Here is a 22,959-nt window from a genome sequence, read left to right on the forward strand (position 1 = left end):
CAGCAATTTATTTATTTTTACACTTTAGTTGTGGTTCACAGAACCAGTTTATATTAGTCTCAATGAAGTGATGAATGCCATACAAAATCCAATGTAAGTTTTACACAACTGACAAAAAAGGAAATACTGTCCACTGTTTTACCCTCTTGAAATGTTTCCACAATGACTCCTCTGCATTCGGCTGACGTGATGTACAGTCGAACAAATGCCATTTGCAGTGAACTGACTTCACCACTGCAAGAATCCACGAGGCATAAACGACACACGACCTCAGTCCATGCATATATTTTACAGGAAAAACACAACACCTTGCAGTCTTCTCTTTACTCTGTCCCATCTCCCCAGGCCACGTGGCACAGTGGGTGACAGTTGCGTTATAAACCCCCGGCCTGCTCCAAAGTGCAAAGGAAGTCTAGTGGAACAGGTTATGAGGACATTTAACTCGAAGCACCAGTTTGCCTGAGGAACAGAGCTGCTACTTAACACCTGACAGAGGAGAGAAAAAACTTCAGAGCTACATGTGGTATCCAGTGTGGCACGTTTACCTTTATACCAGCACATCTTTGTCTATTAAGGCCATGCAAAAACATAATACTAAAAGCTAGTAAAAGGATCAAGTGTATAAGTGATACTGAGGTAACTGGCAGTATCTCTGCTTTACAATGAGTTGTGATTTTTTTGAGTTTGCATGCAGTTCAAGGGAGAATATTAATAAATGACAAATCTGTAGTCATATCAAGAGATAAATTCCACATTTAGAAAGAAATGTAGTGTTGCCACACTTGATCATGTTCATGAACAACCCAAGGTGTTCTTCCATTCCTTAAATACACAACATTCCTCTTGAAGAATGTACATTTGTCATTCATATCGTACAAGGCAACCACTGTTAAAAAGAAACTTAAATTAAACTGTTGTAGCAGGTTTCTGCCACCAGAGGTCTCCAGCTTCCCTCAGAGCCAAATTAAAGGAAGTGAAAGATCTGAAAATCCCTGTAAATTAGCTTTGAAACCCTGATTCATCAACACAAAAACTGTAGATGTTAGACACAGTTGTGTTTTTCCATAACATAAATACACTGTAATAATGTTTTTGTTCGTTTTTTTAATACAAAAATCATTTTTGTTTGATTTATGTAGGGGAAAAAACTTTGGCCTTAACAACCTGCAATTAAAAACAATCAAAAAATCTGTTTTCATAATAAGTTTGGTGAGCATATTAGATGTTATCAGTACCATGGCTGTATTGTTTCTTAAATATCTCTTTGATTGATATGGCTTCCAAACACTGTAGTAAATCAGATCTAAGAACAGCATAAAATGTCAATAAATAGAGAAATAAAACAACAGAATTAACTAACAATTTAAGCTGTTTTGACCATTAAAAAAAACAAAATCATAAAATGACACAGGTCTCCTGGCAAGCTGAAGAACACATTATTAGCCGATCCATAATGTTATCTCTTGAAAATGGTCAAATCGCAAATGTGTTGAAACCAGATGATTAAAATTCCTTGCACAATTCTCTGCACAGCGGAAAGAGCACATTGTTTCGCAGTATAAAAGAAACGTGATTAGTATTTCACAACTCTTGGAATAATTTAACACTTGGGAATGACTCAAGCTGCGTTTTTGATAAGTGCATAACAATTTTGACCCTGCTGATAAATCATTCGGCATGAAAACTGAGATGAAAGCAGTGCAGGTCTGCTTTCTTTTTAAAAAAAGAAAGGAAAAAAAAGTGCACTTTTCTCTACCTATCAAAACACAGTTTTAACAAGTGACAACAACTCAGAACAATAAAAAAAAAGACGTACCAAACTAAATTAAGCTTCATTAATAAGTAGCTCTGAGTGTCAAGTTATTGTGATCAATACTAACTGTTCACTACGCATGCTTTGTCGAAGAAGACGGGCTAGCAGCTCTCTGGCAGTGTCTGTGCATGAGAAAAAGTACTTTTGACATGTGTTTGACTAAACATTTTCAGAACACAAATGAATTAAATCATCTTACATGCCGTGTTGCACACTGAAACCACACACTGAATTTACAATCCACACACATTTGGCTGAGACACTAACTGGAATTTGTCATAGGATTAATGAATATCTTGACTGCTGGATTAAGGAAAAGAAGAAACAGTACAATTACCGTAGTGTACCTAGAAGTTAACTCTACATTCCCCTTTTTAGTCATAGATGCAGGGGATCTTCTTTAACCCCACTAATGTGAGAAAAATGAATCCAAATCAAGTCTTTGCATCACTTCCACCCTTCTATTTTCACATGTCAGTTGTCCAGCTATGCGTTTTTAAGAACGGTGCCGGTTCCCAGAGCTCGGCCTGGATCATACTTGCTCAGCAGCGCCAGGGTCAGAGGTCAGTTACGCAGAGGCTCAAAGAGTAAACGTGGGGTTGTACTTCCTGACCTCCAGGAGGAGGCGCTCTCTCTCGTCGATGGCCCGGGTGAGGGCGGCCTGCGTGTCGCCCAGCTGGGACTCCAGGGCTCGTCTCTGCAACGGCAGGATTAATGGATTGTTAGCGGCAGCTGAAGCACACTGTCTGGGCCCAAATCCGCCCGCGACAGATGGGTGTAATTACGATACTGCTACAAAAGTCGGCATGGTTTGAGCATCTTTGCTTTTTGAACCCTCCCAGCGCACCGAGGGTCACACAGACATGCCAGTGCGCTGTGACGGTCAGAACTGAGAAGTGCTAGAGCACCAGTGTTACAGCTATATTTGACACAAACTGGGAAAAGCCAGTTACTGAATCTGTAAAATGTGAAGAAACTGAAAAACAAGGTTAAGTTTAACTATACTTAAAACATAGAGTACAACCTTTGAGCGCAGCAGCAGTACAATAATGCAGAACCAAATACAGCTTCATAACTGGCAACATGTCAACATTAAACCGTAAATTTGTGTTTTAGTGTTACATCTTAATTTCCATCAATCCAATCATCGTTTAAACAATTATTATTGAACTGATACACGTTATGTTTTAACTTTTACTGCTTTCTGAAGTTTACGTGGCTCCAAGGGTTATAAAGTTTAGCAAACACAACTGAAGGATTTTCTGGGAAACAGACTCGGCCAGTGGTTGAGGAGAGAGGTATGAACAAGACGAATGAAGTTATAGTGACGATAATCCCGCTGCGTTATCTTGAATATATGTTCAGCCTTCAGGAAAGCAGAGCTCTTTTGTCATTGTGCGGTAATTAAAAGTGAAGCGGGGCATGGTAACAAGCACAACATTAATTTATTCACCCCTATTCCAACCAGCCACATAGAGGGCTCTCTGTCCAACGGGCTTCGGTTAACAAACATGTCGAAAGGAGGAGGGAATGCACGATGTGAACACAGCTGCCAGTGTTTCAGAGGTAGCATTTTCTTATCTAGGAAATTCATGTCGACGTGCTTGCTTTTTCTTCTTTCATTTAGAAACTACAACCGCTGCAGGCCGATGGGGGTTTGAACATTACTGAAACAGCTGCTATTGATCATGACAGTTTAGTATCATCATCGATGAAAAATGCACCGTGGGCATTAAGTAATGACAGGCTTTGTGTTTCAAAATATGAGGTAGTCTTTGAGGATTTTTAAAAAAATAGCTCAAATATGTGATATATTTTAACTATTTCTCTTATCTAGTATATAGTCTGGCTACAGATTCTTTGGTGCTCCTTACCTCAGTCTGCTGTTGGACAGAGTCTGAGCGGGTTGCGTTGTCTGCAGCAGCCACGGGAACATCTGCTGCGGGTTTGGGCTCTGTACCTACAGCTGCAATCGGAGAGGACACTGGGATTTAAAAGCTCTTTGCATTCGGATGTGCCAACAGTCAACACACAGCATTGTTGTGCCTACCTTTGACCCTCATGATGCCATCGTCACTTCGCTCAAGGACGAGCTGGTCTACGATGAATCTGGCAGGGACCGGCTGCGGGGCTGTGGGGTAGATCCTGGGGCCGTCATCCTACAAGAAGAAGAAACAAACGCTCCTGTCAACACTGGAAACTCAGTGAGGGTTAAGTAGATTTGTGTCTTTATTATCCAATCAAAAAAATGTTGCTATAGTCCAAAAAAATATGTCAATAATAAAAGCCTGCACTTCAATTAAAAAAGCATTTTCACCAAATAAGTCTTTGAATGCAAAAAATATTTGAACGCTCCTTTTCTTTGGTTGAAAAGGTTATTTTTGATTGAAGTGGATTTTTTCTTGATTGAAAATATATATATATATTTTTTTGTGTTTGGCTCCCAGGACATTTGTGTCTTTATTATTCAATCAAAAAAAAGGTTGCTTCAAACAGACAAAATATTTCCAATCAAAAAACCTTCATATATCATATTTAAAAAAGATCATGTTCATGTTTTCTTTGATTGAAGCTAAGTTATTTTGGTTGAAAATATCTATTTTGATTGAAGTAATCTTTTTTGTGTTTGGGCCGTATTATGGCTAAGGACATTTGTGTCATTAATATTCAATCCAAAAAAGTCGCATTGAAAAGCAGATTCCAGATTGTTTCTTTAATATGAAATGTATTTTGTATTCATATATTATAATTAACTAATTTAAAGAGTGGAACCTATAAGGACTTTTGACCCACCTTCAAGGTGATGTTGACGTTGCTCACTTGTAACCTGATGGGCTGACCATCAGCGCTGAATTCATCCTCCAGGAACGGGCCGATGTTGGCCAGTGTTGAGGCCAACAGTTCTGCCTGGCAGTCCTGCACTCTCACATCCAGGAAGCCCAGCGACTCGGCCAGAGGAGAGCGCCGGGCTGCAGACGGGCCCATTTCTGCTCGCATGCACAGCGACGGAGAGCCCCTGCTGCCCTGCATGTCATACCTCTGGAGGGGCTCGCCTGCAGAATCACAACAGATCCTGCTCACTTGTCAAATCCAGTTACATTTGGTTACGTTTTAAAACAGTGTTCAGTGCATAATAGGATGTACAAGCTGATTACACTTCACTGCAATGACCACGAGATAATTTTGCCTTTTGAAAGTCCAAAGATGCCGGAGAAGAACAAAGGCCTGAATTCATTGTCTTTTTATTCCTTAATCCTACCCAGAGTACAAACAAAACTGAATTATAGTCGTTTCCTGAATGAAAAAACACCCTGCTGACAAAAAATATGTAGCAACTGATCTGTAGATAAAGAGCGTGAATAACAATCGTAGCTTTGGTTACTTGACTATTGTTATTATTAGATTAGACCTATAATCCAGGTTTACCTTGTACCAGACCAGCCAGGAGGTCTGACTGCTTGATGTTGCCCATCTGCACAGGAGTCACGTTCTGTGCTTCAACAGCTACAACTTGGTCGTCCCCTTGCACCTCCAGGGTACAAGCAGCTCCACTCAGGACCAGTAACAACACCGACGACTGCACAACAAGTCACAGTTAATGTCTGAACTTAAATTACTGTGCTTTTACTTAACATCTAAAAATGTATTTTATAATATCCAATGTTACTATTTTCTAATGTTTTATTGTATTTCTATGCTCTTATGTTTTTATATTTTTGTCATTTTATTGGATTCTGCCTTTTAATTCTGCTTTGTAAAAGCACCTTGTAACTGTGTTTGGAAAGGTGCTATACAAATAAAGCTTATTATTATTATTATTATTATTATTAAATTACTGTCATAAAAATCACAAAATTTGATATATACGGCCAAGGGGTCCTACCAAGTCCTGAGACACGTCCTCGATGCTCTGGGAGAGGGAGCTGCTGAGGTCGGCTGACGAGCCCCCCTCCGTCCCCGGAGCCGGACTGCCTCGACTGCCCCCAGGTGTGTTGTTGGCACGAATAAACTCCCGTCCAGATTCTGGAAACAGGACAGCAAACTTCAGCTGAAGGCTACCAGAGTTACTTAGGGGTTGCTGCTTTGGAAACATGGTGGCTTGTAATCACCTGAGTCCCCAAGGACGACAAAATTGTCGCTGAAATCGCTGTCAATGGAGAGATTTTCATCAGGCAGACTGCCATCCAAGATAGCGCTGTCGAAGGATTGCTGAGAAGGCGAGTGCTTCATAGACTGGTGGCGTAAGGACGAGGAGGACTCTTCTGAGCGCTGAAGCTGATCCCTTTGAGCACAAACACACGCAGTCATCAGTCATCAGTCATCACGGCCTCCACTCACTAGGGCTGGGGATCGATTCAAATATCAAGAATCGATTCGATTCCGATTCTTAAGATTCAGAATCGATTATCACGATTTGATTCGATTGGATCCGATATTGATTCGGGTTACTGTTAATAAAACTTTTTTTTGAGCTGTTGCATGAATTATATGACTGTAGTTATGCAAAATATTAATACTAGTATTATATTGAGATTAAACAGCAAGTATTGCAGCTAATGATGCTGTAAGGACCAATCAGCTCCCAGAATGCTGATAGAGCTGCTTTCAGAAACATCGTGTGGGTCAGAATTATCAAACAGATCCAGGGAGGAAACAGAGGACGAAAGAAATCGCTTTTATTTTTTCCCCATTTATGAGAATTTGGTTTTTAACATTTATGCAAATGTAACCCCAAGACGGTATATAAAGCAAAGAAATATAGACAATTTATGCAATTATAACTGAAAACTTTAATGTTTTCATACCTTTAAACATATTTAAAGGCAAAAACATGGCACCAGTTATTCTCGTGTCCAACAAAATATTCCTTTTTTGGGCATAAACAAAAAAGTACCAAAAGTTGTAATGAAATGATGAAAAAAAATAAATAAAAAATATTTTTTTATTTTTTATTTTTTTTAAATCAATCTTTAGACATATGAATCGATTTTTAGGAATTAATATGAGAATCGATTTAAAATCGGAGAATCGATCTTTTCAACACAGGCCTACCAACTACCCAGGCACCATCTGAACCCGGGCGAAGGGAACTCACCTGGCCGGTCCGCTGAACAGCTTGCTCATGCCCGAGCCCCGGCTGAGCAGGCTGAAGGCATCTTTAGTCATGGAGAAAGCTCCTTTGGTCAGGTCCAGGGAGGCACTGATGGCATCTTTGGTCACATCCTTGGTGACGTTGATGGCGCTCGATAGCTCTGCCTCCAGGCTGGAGGTGGACAGTTCCCTGGAGATGACCGGGGAGGGTTCTGGTGAGAGGGGATGCGGAGGAACGAGGGTGTCCTCCTGCGTCCTCGCTCCGCTGCCTTCCAGCCCCTCCTCCACAGCCTCGTACGCCTCCTCCACCGATCCATCCTGCTCCTCCTGACCGAAGGCCGTGGCGCCGGAGGAGACGCCGTTTGCTAAGCCGTTGTCCTCCAGGACAACGACAGAGTGATGAGTGGGGGAGATGTCAGAGTCCGTCATGCTGGGACTGTCTGTTTCTGGAGTGTGGGCGACCTCTTCCTCAGGCGCCGAGCTGACCGGCGGCAAAAGGAGACCCAGTTCCACCGAGTCCACGAGAAGAGCGAGACAGACCGTAGCTGCTTTTGTCTTCTGGCCCAGAGCCTGTTTAATACCTTGTAAATCCTGGCCCAACTCTGTCCCCAACTGAGCCATGGCGTCCTTCATCCTCAGGAGAGCCACGTATTGGTAGTGATTGAGCCACACCTTGAGTGGCGTGATAGTGTGTGCCAGGAGGTGGACTGAAGCGAGGGAAGCCTCGTCCTCCGGAGGCTCCTCCGGAGAAAGTTTGTGGGTTCCGTTGGGACTAGAGGTGGGGGACGATGACGATGGCTGACACATCCACAAAGACGTGGTAAAGGGCTCCACAAAAGGTTGAGTTTTGCCTTTGGGGAATCGCCGCGCTCCATCGAAACCTAGCGTGACTCGGGTGAGCCCCAGACACCAGACGTCCTGAGAGCGCGGCCGCTTTCTGTCCAGAGGCTGGGGCTCGGTGTCTCGGGAGTGTTGAAGGAAGGCGGCAGGAATGGGCTGGAAGGCACTGGTGTCTCGGGGGTAAGGGCAAAGGCCCGCCGGCCGGAAGAAACGGCAGCTGGAAAACCTCTCACAGGTGCTGCCGAGGTCCGACCTGGAGCCGTGGGGGCAGTGGCGCGTGTTGCTGACCACCATTTGGGGTACGTGAACAGACAGGGATCGTGGGCGTTCGGGATGGTCCAGTATAGATGAATCCAGAGGAATAATCATCTGTGAAAAGGAAACAACACATTTACAGCCTGAGACTTTTCCATAAAAGAAAACAAACAGAAAAGCAGCTTTGTGTTCACCTTCAGCTGAGCTCCGTCAACACGAATGTCCACGTGTTCCTCAACCTTATTGCTGTCTTGCAAGTGGTAGAAAGCTTTGACTTGGTCCAGGGTGTGCAGGAGCCCCCGGGAAAAGAGATTGATCCACAGCAGGCTGGCCGGGTCCACGCACACCTGGAGGCCGTTCAGCTGCCCGTACAGGTTGGACGTGGGAACTGGGGGGGGAAACTCTTACATTTCACTTCTGCTGACAACACAGTCCACTCTCAAATGGTTGAGTACACTCAGATATGATTAAATATAATTCAATTCATAGTAAATTAGGCCTTGGTTGTAAAAGATACAGCAATGTAAATTAAAACGCTGTATTAAACATGTCATTGCTCTAAATCAGTGGTTCTCAAATGGGGGTACGTGAGATTTTAAAATATACATATATTTAAAAAGTAGCATCCATGCAAATATCCTTTAAAAATAAATATTTCATAAATAATTGAGGAAAATATAAGTCTAAATTCATAAAATGAATGTTATCTTCAGGAGTAGGCTATTCAACTTATTATCCTAAAACCGCAGAGTATCCCCCACACCAGGATGGTTCCACCTAACCTGTCAATCACCTGGCTTCACCTGTCAATCACTTGGACCAACGATGGAGTCTGGTTGAAGCATAGCAGCAATATTTTTATGTTTAATAAATCAGTTACTGATGGCACAGTGCTCTGTTTTAGGTCTTTTTTTTACAACCAAAAGTGCTTTGCGCTGGTTAGGGGGTACTTGGCTGAAAAAATATTTCACAGGAGGTACATCACTGAAAAAAGGTTGAGGACCACTGTTCTAAATGAAAGTCTAAACTTTGAAATCCATTCTGAAGTGGAAGAAAAGAAGAAAAGTACCTGGTAAATTAGTATTGTCGGGAAAGTAGTACTCGGTGAACTGCAGATGGACTGCTGGGATGTTGTCAGGCAAGCCCAGAGCCTTCCGGTTGCAGGATAGTAAAGAATTGGTCTTCTTGTTCTGTCGGCCTCTCGTGGACACCTGAACGTGGGAAGATTCAGACGGTCAATTATACGTCATTAAAATGGTAGTCAATAGTTCTCTTATGGGCTTTAGGGAGGACACGCTGCCAAAAGTGACCTAATTACGGAATAAAAGTAGAAAACAGAACCGAAACACCCGAGTCCGAAAATCACTTGGGGCTAACATCCTGGCATTTCTTCCCGTTGCCAGTTTCTTGTAAGGACACACGTTTGCTGGATCTTTCTCTTTCGCTTGGGCCAGTGTGTAAAGCCCGATGGAGTAAAACTGGTGGCCCACTTTTACGGAAACCCGTCAGACTTCCAGTATGCAAGCGCCTAATGACTTCCTGTTAGAAAGTGAAGGTGGAGGCCAGGTGCTAACAAAGTTTCCCTCGAGCGTCTCCTTTTCTGTTGAATGGGGAACTAAAAGTGTCTTATTCCAAAAATAACCTTGGAAATATGGTGTTCTTTTGTGAGGACAACTGTTGATAGTCCCAGGTGAAAAAGCAGAACCAGGCAGTACTTGAAAGCATCGGCGAGGGAGAACTGAAGAGAACTGAAGTGATCAAAAGTAAGAAGTGAGACATTACAGGACTTCTCTTACCACTGAAAACTCCTCTACCGAGGTATTTTATTCACATACTAGTGATACATTTATCACTATGTACTGGGAATAATCTAAATGCTATTGGTCGTTAAAACTCTCATTATATCACAAGTATTTATCTTACGTTGACAAGTTTACCAGAAAGATTATTTGATGGCCATAATTCCCACATGGCCACATCCATCTGATTCAGCAAAACTGGTGGCTGGTTTGAACAATACTGGGGTTTTTTTTCTTTCGTAATTCCCCCAGATGGCTCTTTTTTGCATAATGAGCATGCAACAGCTGGCTAGCCAACAGTGAAAGTAATGGATTGCATGATTTAAACTGTCATTTTTAGTCAAAGCTCACATAAAACTTGTAAATGACTACTCATGCCCTCAGTTTTGCCATCAGTCTAGAAAGCTGGTCACTACACCTGTATATTAAATGTTTTCTGTGCTGCATGCTGCTGTTATGTCACTGGAGACTCCTAGGTTTTACAAGTACACAGAAATAGTCCTGAGCATTTTATTTCTCCACTGCTAAAATATTCAGACTAAAGGGAGCCCGAGCCTTGTCAGAGCTGACGTCTGACTGCTCGAGCTGAGGAGCAGAAAAGAAATCAGTGCATGATAAAAGCTTGCCTGATGAATGTCCACGTCATCCATCCTGATCACCACGCAGCTGGACCGTAGCCTCTTCAGCGACGACCCTAAAGATGCCGCCGCTGCCGCCGAGCTCCTGCTGGTCGCCGGCTCTTTCTGAGAGCTGCTGGACTTGGGGCTGGACTGCCCATCTGAAGCATGTAAGCAGGAGAGGAAACGGTTAAAAAGCTAAAATAGCACTCACGAGGAAAAACACTGCACGTTTGTGGAGATGGATTATGTGTGCTGCTTTTAGAAATGTCACTGCTGGTGGGACCATATGTGCGGAAACTGGTGTCGTATCTCAAGTCTGCTCTATAACGGTCTATAATGGTTTTTTGTTGTGGATCTCACTTCTTTGTCATGTGCATATACAGCTACGCAACCATCCTTGTTCCAACTCTGTCAAAAACAATGACATGTGAAGAAGTTCTCATACACCTCTTTTCCACCAAACCGGTTCCAGGGCTGGTTCTGGTTCTGGGCCAGTGAGTTTGGCACCGGGCTTTCTGTTTCCACTGACAAAGAACTGGCTCCGGGCCAGAAAAAACGGTTCAAAGGTAGCACCAACTCTTTGCTGGGCCAGAGGAAAGAACCGCTTACGTAAGCGGAGGGAGCAGAATTGTTAAGACCAACGGCAATAACAAGACTGCAACATTTTCAAATAAGCCACAAATTAATCTGGATGCAGCAAAGCAGCAGTGGTTTGTGGAGGAGACAACCTGTCTTTTAATGATATGGTCCACGGAGGTGCTACGCGGATCAGGTCCGTATTAGAGCAGATACGTTGTTGTTGCTTCAACTTTCGCGGCAATGCAAACGCAGCAACGTAACTGACGAGACTCCCCTAAGCACCCGAGCTATGAAAAAACAAACCGGTTCTCAGCTGCTTCGCAAGTTGAATGAGTTGTGAACCAGCACCGGCACTGGAACCCATTTGGTGGAAAAGGGCTAATCTATTAGCCCTTTTCCACCAAATGGGCACATTAGATAGATGTGGATCTGATAAAGTGAGGTCAGTAGTTGTTAAATTCAGATTATGATGATGTGAAAATGTTTAAGGGTTCAAAAAAGGTGACTCATTGATTTTATGCAGTTACTGTTGACATTAATGCATTTTTACACAGCAGTCATACATTTGTCTCCAAGTAGAACAGGAAAAATCCTTCCACTCATCCTATAGTTATACCTGGGAGCGTCTTTGCGGGGGCGTCACCGGCTGGTTGAGCCGCCTCACCGGGAGGCCCCGGGAACCCACAAGCCTCTGCTCTTTTCTGGTACTCCTGCAGCAGCTTCCCCGCCCACTGAGCATGAGACTCCATGGCTCCACTGTGGCGTTCCCAGTGTCGACAACCGTCAGCTGGGCAAGAACAGCAAAAATGAAATGTTTTAGACAATCATTCTCAACACTTTTTTGTAAAACCATTAGTCCTGGCTTGCCTTATTGCCTTACACCTTATGAGCTGGGAAAAAAAAACTACACAGTAATTCCCAATAACAACTCCCCAAATGTCTCAATCTAGAGATAACATTGAGGGGCTAAAAAGACTGAATACAAACCTCTCTTTTGTTCGTAAGCCGTATCGTTAATCATTCTGATTACTGACTTATGTCAAGAGCATCTGCAGCTAGGGACACATTAGTAGGATTAGCCCGTATTAAGTGCTAACCCCAAGCACTGAATCAAAAATCAAAATCAAAACTTTGATTGATTCACCTCTCACTTGTTAAACCATTCAGCTGAAAAAGCTGTAAATATAAACTCTGTGGTGACCGTAGTGGGAAAGTCCAGACGTGGGAAGCTGGAGAGATTCGTCCTCAGGGGATCAGAGGATTTCTATCTGATAGTTGCAGCTACAACTACAGTGTGGATTACAGTAGTGGACAAAATACCATCATCCTCAGAGCCACACTGCTCACGAGGCTAAAGTGACTAATTATTAAATAAATGACTATGGCAGTAAATGGAATAAAAATCTACAAGCAAATTCCTAAATGATACGCCATTATTCTATAATGCATCACGCAGACTTGAACAGAAGAGCATAATGATGAATCCTTTTGTGTGCTGAGTTCACATCTTAATGAAACATAAGAGTAAATGAGGCAGAAAACCTAACCATAAATTATGTTTAAACACCATGGAGCTTAGTCTATTTGACCTTAATTGGCTCACGGGGCGACTCTGCTGTTCAATACTTGAGGGATTCCTGAGAGCATGACGGCATTAGGCTGCTTGAGTAGAGGCCTTTCAAACAGCTAGTGTTGAAGTAACGTTGTGGTTACGGTGGGAGCAGTGCTCGGCCTCAGTGTAATCTGCAGTTAAATCACACCCATCATACTCACCAGGTCTGTGGACGGGATAGAAGTCAAAGCCCAGCTTCCTGAAGGTCAGCTGCATGGCACCCTGCAAGCCCGATGGGAGAGGCTCGTCTGTGCGACATCACACGAGAGCCGGTTCAAACCAGTTCCACAGTAATTATCCTTCAAATGCTGAACAATTTGCGAGGTTTCAGGGATTACTTTGAGAACACATCTTTAAATAAATAACCAGGGCAGTGAAACTCAAAGAACAAGCCATTAATCAGTTATGTGGTGATTTATTTCCATCTAACCTTCATCCACTGACGAACTGTCATTGCATATGTGCAAGTCCAAGCGCGATATGAAGGTGTGGTAGGAAGACTCCTTGACATCAAAGACATCAAAATATTGACTTATATTGGTGGGGTTGCCCGTGGACGAGGGTGGGGGTTCTGTCCATAGGCTGTGGATGCCAGGGGAGGGAGGAGCGGTCTAAACCCACGGAAGAAGAAAAAATAAAATGATTAGATTATCTGAAAGAATCAAGGAAAAATACATATAGTTATCTGGCAAAATAAATAAAATAGAACAACAAAAACAAGCTTAAGCTGCACTGTCTACATATGGTGCCCCAGTAATATATTAATTAAATTTTAATTTGCTGCAAATTAAATTGTAAAGCCATTGACAAAATTAACTTTATTAAATCAATATATCAATTAATTACGAGTAAACATTGCCAAGATTTGACAGCCAGCTACTGCAATAAAATAAATGACTGGGAGTATGTTGAGGGACAGACCTGCAAGGATTCGGCGGTCATGCTCTTCCTCTGCTGGGTGGACTTCTCCATGGCTTCGCTGAGAGATTTGGCGTAGTGAATGATAGCTTTGAGCTGAGAGTCTGTCAGAACCCACAGCAGGTCGTCCAGGATGAAGAGCAGCTTGGATGCCAGCACGTTACAGTCCTTTATCTGCACAGAACAACGCAGTCTGAGGGACTTGGGGAAAACCACGTTCAGCATCCGATCGTGTGAAAGAGAAAGTGCTGTCACTTCTGCAGTTTTACAAATCACTCCATCACTTGGTTTTTACTAGATCTCAAGGGAAATATAACCTCAAACTACAGACCAGATATGTCTTTATGTAACTGGCAAAAACTAAGACAAAACGCAGAAGCAGATTGTAAAACAAGCAGGTACGTCCTTACTGCCTCCAGCAGATGTGAGGACCAGCTGGGTGCAGCTGATCAAAGGTAACCAGCTCATTGATCACCAGCAAGTGTGACCACGGCTATAAAAGTAGAGCTGTCGGATCTTTATTGGTCCTAAGCATTTCCTCTTTGGCACTTAACACAAAGCCAAAGAGGAAAAACATAATCAACAATCTCAGGGAAGAAAAAGGTGAAGAAGGCATTTTACTGAGAAAGATTATTCACAACTGAAAATTCGCTCAAGAAAGTTGCCCGAAAAGTTCACTGCAAAAACTCAAAATCTTACCAGGAATATTTGTCTTATTTCTAGTTAAAATGTTTCATTTTTAGTCAAAAAATCTCATTACACTTAAAACAAGAGTCATTACCAGAAAAATAACTTGTTATTTGACAGTTTTCCCCTGTTTCAAGTAAATTTTCACTTTAAATAAGTAGAAAAATCTGCCAGTGGGACACGATTTACCGTATCTTCTCATTACAAGCAAAAAAATATTGTTCCACTGGCAGATTTTTCTACTTATTTTAAGTGAAAATCTATTTGAAATAGGTGAAAATTGTTGTTTTTTCCAGTGATGAGTTTTAAGTGTAATGAGATTTTTTTTTGACTAAAAATGAGACATTTTAACTAAAAATAAGACAAATATTCTTGTTAAGATTTTGAGTTTTTGCAGTGTTCAGCCCAGGAGCAGATTACAACTTAATTTCTACTTTATTAACACCTGAAGGGGAATTATACAGAATAATATCATATGCTTAAGTATACGACAGTCCATTTAGAAAAAGACTGAATAAGTGTGGCTTTATGGGATGGATTATCAGAAGAAACCCTTTGTTTATACACTGAACATGGCTTAGGTTGCAAAGCTGCATGTAAATCAACCACAAGAATTTTGAAACAAAGTAAAGCGAGACCACGGGGTTTAACTGTAATTTACAACATATTTTGGAGAAAACTAAACACTAATTCACCTCATACTAAATATCAACCAGAGTTGTTGTTTTTGGCTTCTTCTACACCCCTGTGACCCAGGCAGAGCCTGAACTCTTCTATATACCCAAGTATTCCTGAGTCACACCTGAGGGCATCTGTTGGACAGCTAAAGCCTGCAGAAACTGGGTCATGCAGCATGTCAGTGATGCCCAGCGCGCCAGCAAATCTGACACGATGAAATGAAACAAGAAAAGTGCTAAAATGGCCGTGTCAAAACCTCTGAGCCCTGCACATACACTAAATACTCATGATCTTTAAGCTATGTGACACACAAGCTTGCGAACGGTACAAACGTAGCCTTACCCTGCGTTTCAGAGCGATGCGAATGCGCCCCTGGTTGGTGATGAGACGTAACGGGGTGCTGCTCAGGTCCTGGTCATCGCTCTCAATGGCATCTGCCTCAATCCGTAAACTCTGCCAGTTAATTTCTTTGAAGGTCAGAACCTGATTTAAACAATAACCATGTCAGACTATGATGGATAACATGACAAGACGAGCGTCATATCAAGAGGGAGAGAGTGGAAACAAGAGACACTTCTTCTTATAAACTGATTCCACACTCTCACTGTGAAAGGTAGTTCATCTGAAAATAGCCTCTGCGTTTAATGAAAGCATCTGACTCGATTAAATGATTTACTGCAGGTTTAATAAGCACATGTTGGCGTCCGTGGTAGAACGCTGTCATCACTTTGCCGTTACATGGCTATTAGGCGGTGGAGCTCAGCGCTCAGAGAGGGAGTATAAAGGTATGCTGCAGGGCGACGTACCTCTCCTCTCTTGGGATCGGTGACGCGGGTGTAGCGAAGGTCACTGCGCTCCCACTTGGGGTTGAGGCTGTTGCCCTGCAGCTGCCACAGCTCGAAGGAGGCGTGGAAGGCACGAGCCTGCACCTTGATGGTAATGGAGTTGATCCTCACAGACATGCCCTCCACCACTTTCTCAGCAAAGCCGTATTCGCTGTGTACATTTAGAAAAAAAGGGCATGAGAAGAGGCACAGTATTCAAGATCTCATATTTTGTCTCAACGCAAGGTTTCTGATTAGGCCTGTGTTGAAAAAATCGATTTCCCAATTCTAAACCGATTCTCATATTAATTCCTAAAAATCGATTCATATGTCTAAAGATCGATTATTTTTTTTTTTATGTATTTTTTTTTCATCATTACATTACAACTTTTGGTTATTTTTTTGTTTATCCCCAAAAAAGGAATGTTTTGTTGGACACGAGAATAACTGGTGCCATGTTTTTGCCTTTAAATATGTTTAAAGGTATGAAAACATTAAAGTGTTAGGTTATAATTGCATAAATTGTCTATATTTCATTACTTTATATACTGTCTTGGGGTTACATTTGAAAAAAATGCTAAAAACCAAATGCTCAAAAATTAAAAACCAAAATAGAAAAAATGGAAGAAATAAAAACGGAATGTGGGAAAAAATAAAACCGATTTCATCCGTCTCTGTTTCCTCCCTGGATCTGTTTGGTAATTCTGACCCACATGATGTTTCTGAAATCAGTTCTATCAGCATTCTGGGAGCTGATTGGTCCTTACAGCATCATTAGCTGCAATACTTGCTGTTTAATCTCAATATAATACTAGTAGTAATATTTTGCATAACTACAGTCATATAATTCATGCAACAGCTCAAAAAACAGTTTTAATAACACTAACCCAAATCAATATCGGAATCTAATCGGATCGAATCAAATCTTGATAATCGATTCTGAATCTTAAGAATCGGAATCAAATCGATTGTTGACATTTGAATCGATCCCCAGCCCTATTTCTGATGACTAACCTCTGGCCTGCCGTTATAGCGATGGGAGAGGGGCCGTTGGGCGGGCGGGGCTCCTCACACGTCCTCATCTCAACCTCCACTTTATCCAGAAACTACACAAAAAAAAAAGGGTCATTCAGGCAACGCTATACATACAATGTAGCAACTGTGACTAAGGAAGAAACATTCACCAAAGATATGAACACAAAGAAAAGAAGCAGGAAAATAAACAATGAAATATTGGAACAGCTTACAGCTGGATTCAGATTATTATTATCACTACCAAGACAAGGAAAACGCAGTGTCGCCGAAATGTGACGAAACTCTGCAAAAGCGCCACTGTGACATCATCCTTACCAGGCAGATGGGGCTTGTTTTCAACTTTGTCCATTGTATCTGAAAAGACAGCAGAGTCACCACTGTCACTGTCAAACACTTGCCGCAGCAGTCGCCGCTATTCATCACACGCAGCGAGCACCAAGCTCGCGCTACACGACACATCTACCCGGGGAAGGTAATCGAAGAAAATACATCATCTAAAAGCCTTTTTGCAGGGCTTGAACCTGACAGCACCGTATCCACTGATGGCACGGCCGGGAGGATGGACAGCCAGGACACATTAGTCAGCAGCCACTTTGTAAAACTTCACCATGACCAAGCACATTTTAACATTTCATAAGGATTTAGGATTCAGCGCAGTAAAGGTTGAAAAATAATCAGAAGTTAGATCAATTGGTTCAGTAACAACATTTTGGGGATCTCAGAAGCAGAAATGCAACACCATAAATGTTTACATTTGCAACTGCAAAAATTAAACTGAATTTCAGAACAAAATATTTAAGTTTCTGCATGAGAAGTAGTGATTCAAAAATAGCACCTTAGTTCCATGATAATTACAACATGTGTGGAGGGACGTCAAGGAAAGAAAGGTAGTAGTGAGGCTATTAATCACAAACCACTGTTAACATGAAGGTTTCAAAAAGATATACAGCAGAGTCTGGATGAATTAACATTTTCAAGGTTATTACTGAGAACACTAACATTTTCATTTGTCGACTATCACCTTGCATACTATAAATGAGATTATTTACAGCATGCAAAACACTTACTGATAGAGTGGAAAATCTATGCTTTTACTGTCAGGCCAGATTTTAAGTGAATTCTAAAAGAAAGTGGTTGGTCAGAGGGGGTTTTATAGGGATTGTTTGAGAATACAAACCAGCCCGGCTGACAGTTGAGTGCACATCGGCCAGCGTATCAGAGGATCACACTAGCCCCTGGCCTTTTGTGTCCCTCTGAATCACGGTCGGCCTGTCCTTTATCAGCGGTCTGAAGAATCATAACATTCGGAGCAGAGCCTCCAGCAGTGCTTATCGTTGTGATACTGCCACTGTTGATTTCCTCTACACTTGTATGCCCTCAAAAGCAAGTCCTGTGCCTCTTACAAACAGAATACTTTAGTTCACGTTGAAAATCAACTATAGCACAAGTGAAAAAAACAAACTATGTGGATAATGTGTAACAACTCAGTGCACTGATTGCTTTTGTAGACAGGGGAAGGAGGCGCCCAGGTAAACAAGCTTGGTAATCAGGTTAGACGACTCATTAAGGACATACCCTGATGGCAGCCTTGTTGCAGTAAACCCGAGTGACAGCCAGCCAGGTAGGCAGATCCAGCATGTTCTGAAGAACCTCTTCATCTAGCTCCAGATTGGACAACTGCCCTTCCCCCTTCAGTGTACTCAGGTTGATCTTGTCAGGGGACAGATTCTTGGTGAACCTGAAGGGGAAAAGAAATAGAGAAATAAATTAATAACAATAATAATACATGAAGATTAATTTGTACAGCCTAAATCTAAAGAAGGTTCTTCCATCTATCCATCCATCTTTATACCCACTTCATCCTATTCAGGGTTATGGGGGTGCTGGAATCTATCACAGCTATCATCAGTCAAATATGTATAATATATTAACTAATGCATGTGTTTGGAGTGTGGAAATAGGCTGGACTACTGAGAGAAAACCGAGGAAGTTCGTGCGAGTTTTAGATGACTAACACTAAAATATGTCGCTAATTTGGAGAACAAAAATACTGCAAACAGAATAATGAAGCCCAGATGTGTTTGAGGCAGCGCAACTGAATGAGTCACCGCGTGAAGCCTCGTCTTACCTCTTAAAAGAGGTGGAATCTTCAAAGATGCTGACAGAGGAAGACAGGCCACAATACATGACTATGACAGCAAACACAGCTAACTGATTTGTTACGTATTTTGGTTGCAACAACACACAACTGAACCCCACCATGAAAAATCTCTGTGACCTTGCAGACAAGAGACACCAGTGAAAATGCAGTGGATCGAACTGATTGACATAGTGTAGTCGGCAGTTTAGACGATTGAATGATTTAAACTGTACCACGAAATTACACAACGAAGAGTAAATTGTCAGCTCCGTTGTGACACTACTCCTGAAAAACCTGACATGGAAGTCAAAGGTAAAGGTTCCCTTTTCTGCTGAGGAACAAGATAACAGCTCAGCTGGTGTTTACAAACCCTACTCTGATGCTTTTCCTGAAATAAACACCTTAACACATTGCATAAGTCATTAATGAATAAAGACCAAATTGTTCACAAGTACTGACATCATTATTCTGAATTTCAACAACTGTTTTGAATTTGATAGATGACTATTAATGACCAGATATATGCAATATTTACACTAACTTTATTCTTGTAAACTCTAGAGAAGCTAGTTGCCACAGTTAGCATGGTTTTAAATGTTATTCAATACTTCAGTCATAAAGACGTTACTGCACAAACCTGTTTGTTTTCTCAATTAAAACTGTTCTTAAACAATTAACAACCAAAAAAGGTCTTACAATTTACTGATTTTAATGAGAGTCTCAAAAAGTTGAAGATTTCATATTGAATTTTGTCTATTTTAGACCAAATCAGTGACCTGTGTGTTTACACCAAACTTCATATCAACAATACTTAATAAACAAATAAGTGATCAATAACATGTGCCGTTAAGTGAAGGATGAAACATCATTTTAGGGATTCTTAGACCATCATTGTCTATCAGGCTGTGGTCAACAACACCAGTGTCCTTGTCCACCTTCTGATTCACTTAGTTGTTTGTACTGCAGAAACCGTACTGGCTACAGAGGAGGACAGCGGTCCAAAAGAAAGAAGATGAGCAGAAATATGTTCCCCAAGATCATGATCAACTTTATCCCAAATAGCTGCAGTATGAAAAACAACATTTCATCATTGTTCTCCAACTCTTGTTATATGGCAAAAACCCTCAAAACAAGTTAGACTTGGGAAATTAGGTTACAACTCATGATAAAACAGCAAACTGTGTGTCGACTGAAAAGCAGCTTTACATACAAAAACTGTAAAATTATCTCACATGCAGACACAAATCTGCTCCTGAATGCTGAAGATTGTTGTCCTTTCAGCCTGCAGGAGAACTTACAATGATTGCAATAATAGTGTGACACCAAACAGTGTCATTGCCTAATTCATTCAGATTAGTCTAATGGCAAGGTCATCTTCATATGTGATAAAACAGCTGTAAACAGAGAGAGAAATACCACCAAGCTATTCTCTGGCTGTTTCAGCTGTCTAGAAAATTATTTCCTTCATACGTGGAGTGTCATCATCGTTGTAGGTGGATAAAAATACGATATATTTCCAGTTTAAAACGAAATCTGAAATCACTGATCAGTCAACAAATGAGTACAGGGATGCTATTCAAACATAAGCTTGTGTCACATTACCAGTGAACATCCCTCATATTTAGGGCCTGAACTCAACAAGAAAGGGGGGTACGAAGGAAAGAGAGACAGAATAAACGATGTGGTGTGTGTGTGTGTGTGGGGTACAGATACAGCCAATAAAGGCATGATATAAATGTAAATGTGCAGGTTTCAGTGGTAAAGTGCTGTTGTCGGGCAGGCTGAGCTGTGCTGCGTTCACGGTCCCGGTGTTGATTCCTGCTGTCGGCGGACCAAACTGTAACCAGCGTGAAAATCACACAGAAAGATGACGAGACTCAGCCGGCTGACGTTTGCTGTGTTGTGTTTGAAATCATCATCTCCCAGATGGGCTAAGTGGCTAACACAAACCAAACACTTACCTGGACAAATGCTTCAGGATCTGCTTTTTAATGATCCCCGCCATCTCTGCTGCCGTCCGAGTCCGCGGACTTTACAGTCACAATAATATGAAGTATCTCCCAGGTGTGTGTAAACGGCACATATCAGTCGCCGTGTGCATCTTGTTAGCAGCTGTTAAGGCTGGAGCTGCAGCAGCAAAGCCCTCTGTACGAGCACGGGCACGAGCACGGGCACGAGCACGAGCACGAGCACCAGCACGACCAGGGGGACGGCACGACGACGCCATGCTGCCCCCTGCTGGACGAATGAGGTAACTGAGGCCCTGCATCAGTTATTACACATAAGAGTAGTCTGTTTATTACGACGGAGTATTAGGGCCAAACTAGGACAAAAAAGTCGTAAAATTACGAGAATAAAGTCATAATATTACGAGAATAAAGTGGTAATTTATGAGAACTCTAACAGAAAGAGCACATACGTCTTTTGTGGAAGAGGAGCTGTCTGGTATAGTATAGTATAGTATAGTATAGTATAGTATAGTATAGTATAGTATAGTATAGTATAGTATAGTATAGTATAGTATAGTATAGTATAGTATAGTATAGTATAGTCAGTACTCGAGTTGAGGGGGTATGAGGGGGGATGGCGTCCCCCCCTGAAATAAAAACGGTCCAAATCATCCCCCCTGTAAAACTGCCATCCCTTTCCATCCCTTATGTCATTTCATCAATGAATGTGGTTTTACTGCTATTTCAACATTTAGAGTCATCAGCAGAAAAATAACACCAGAAAAATAACTTATTTGACAATTTCACCTATTTCAAGTAAGTTTTCACTTGAAATAAGTAGAAAAATCTGCCAGTGAAACAAGATTTATCTTCTCATTTAAGCAAAAAAATCTTGTTCCACTGGCAGATTTTTCTACTCATTTTAAGTGAAAATCTACTTGAAACAGGTGAAAGTTGTTGTTTTTTCCAGTGATGAGTTTTGTTTTAAGCGTAATGAGATTTTTATACTAAAATGAGACATTTTAACTAGAAATAAGAAAAAATATTCTTGTTAAGATTTTGAGTTTTTGCAGTGATCCATTTTACTTATCCTGTGAAGGACAGAGGCCTATTGATAAGTTAAGTTCACAAAACTGTTTTTTATTGTTGTGTTTTGATGTATTTGATGTAAGCCGAGTGGATATTTAAAGCTTACAGAAGGCTGCATTTAACTGCTGCTATGTAATTCCTGCAGTATTTCTGCAGGTGTTTTGGTTAGTGCTATTATTTGTAATATATTATATTATTTGTATTCAGCACAAATTATCTGTCCCCATATGATAAAATCCACCATCCCCCCTGATTTTTTTTACAATTCGAGTACTGAGTATAGTATAGTATAGTATAGTATAGTATAGTATAGTATAGTATAGTATAGTATAGTATAGTATAGTATAGTATAGTATAGTATAGTATAGTATAGTGGTGACTGCAAGGCTATCGGTGGTTACATCTGCTGCCATTCAAAGAGGTTTTGTGGTTTCTCAGGAAACAATGAGGATGATCATAAAGATGTTCTTCTTCCACTGCACTCTTCTTACTCAAACAGCAGAAATACTGTCTATGCACATTGTCCTGTTATTAAACAATGTTATGCACAAAAACAAGTATCTTCACATATACTCTTTTTTTCACATTTTTATTAAAACACATTGTAAATGAATTGATTAATAATGCATGATGCTGTGTTAAATAGTAAAATTTACAGTTTATTACTTTTGTAGGCACCTAATACAAACAGAATCTACTTTTGAGGAGCGTTGATTTGTTTCTGTCTTGTCTTTTTATGCTTCTGAATATAACGACATCCAGGTTGCTTGACAGTCATGAGATTTTAATAAAGCAATCATTTGTTGCCTCTAAGTTGGAAACAATTTGTAACTTTTGTGTATACTTGTGGAAGAAGAGGCTTGCAGTGTCTTTGAATGAACAAATATATTGCAAAAGACACGAGTGAGATTACAGTTATATTTGATTGGGTAAATCATATTCATAAAATTGGTTATCTGATTTTCAGGAAAATTTAAAAGCTCCTGACATCCTACCTGCTTTTTTTGCACTGTTTTTCTTTTTTTTTCCC

The 22,959-nt window shown here is 41.2% G+C and overlaps 1 protein-coding gene across 1 annotated transcript; it reads right to left on the reverse strand.

Moving 5' to 3' along the window:
• Window positions 1-2: 2 nt before the first annotated feature.
• bltp3a (bridge-like lipid transfer protein family member 3A) lies at window positions 3-21,033 on the reverse strand. Its single transcript, XM_061735434.1, has 21 exons — window positions 20,853-21,033; window positions 18,327-18,489; window positions 17,067-17,105; window positions 16,731-16,822; window positions 15,699-15,888; window positions 15,235-15,375; window positions 13,531-13,701; window positions 13,040-13,220; window positions 12,771-12,857; window positions 11,614-11,784; window positions 10,425-10,576; window positions 9,069-9,210; window positions 8,194-8,387; window positions 6,909-8,113; window positions 5,923-6,095; window positions 5,697-5,836; window positions 5,240-5,390; window positions 4,607-4,866; window positions 3,864-3,972; window positions 3,688-3,779; window positions 3-2,510 (listed from the first exon to the last, which is right to left on the reverse strand). The coding sequence occupies exons 1-21, from the start codon at window positions 20,894-20,896 to the stop codon at window positions 2,394-2,396; spliced, it is 4,014 nt and encodes a 1,337-aa protein (XP_061591418.1). The 5' UTR covers window positions 20,897-21,033; the 3' UTR covers window positions 3-2,393.
• Between the last annotated feature and the right edge of the window lie 1,926 nt (window positions 21,034-22,959).

The sequence above is a fragment of the Cololabis saira genome, chromosome 12 (assembly GCF_033807715.1).
Source record: "Cololabis saira isolate AMF1-May2022 chromosome 12, fColSai1.1, whole genome shotgun sequence".
Classification (NCBI taxonomy): Eukaryota; Metazoa; Chordata; class Actinopteri; order Beloniformes; family Belonidae; genus Cololabis; species Cololabis saira.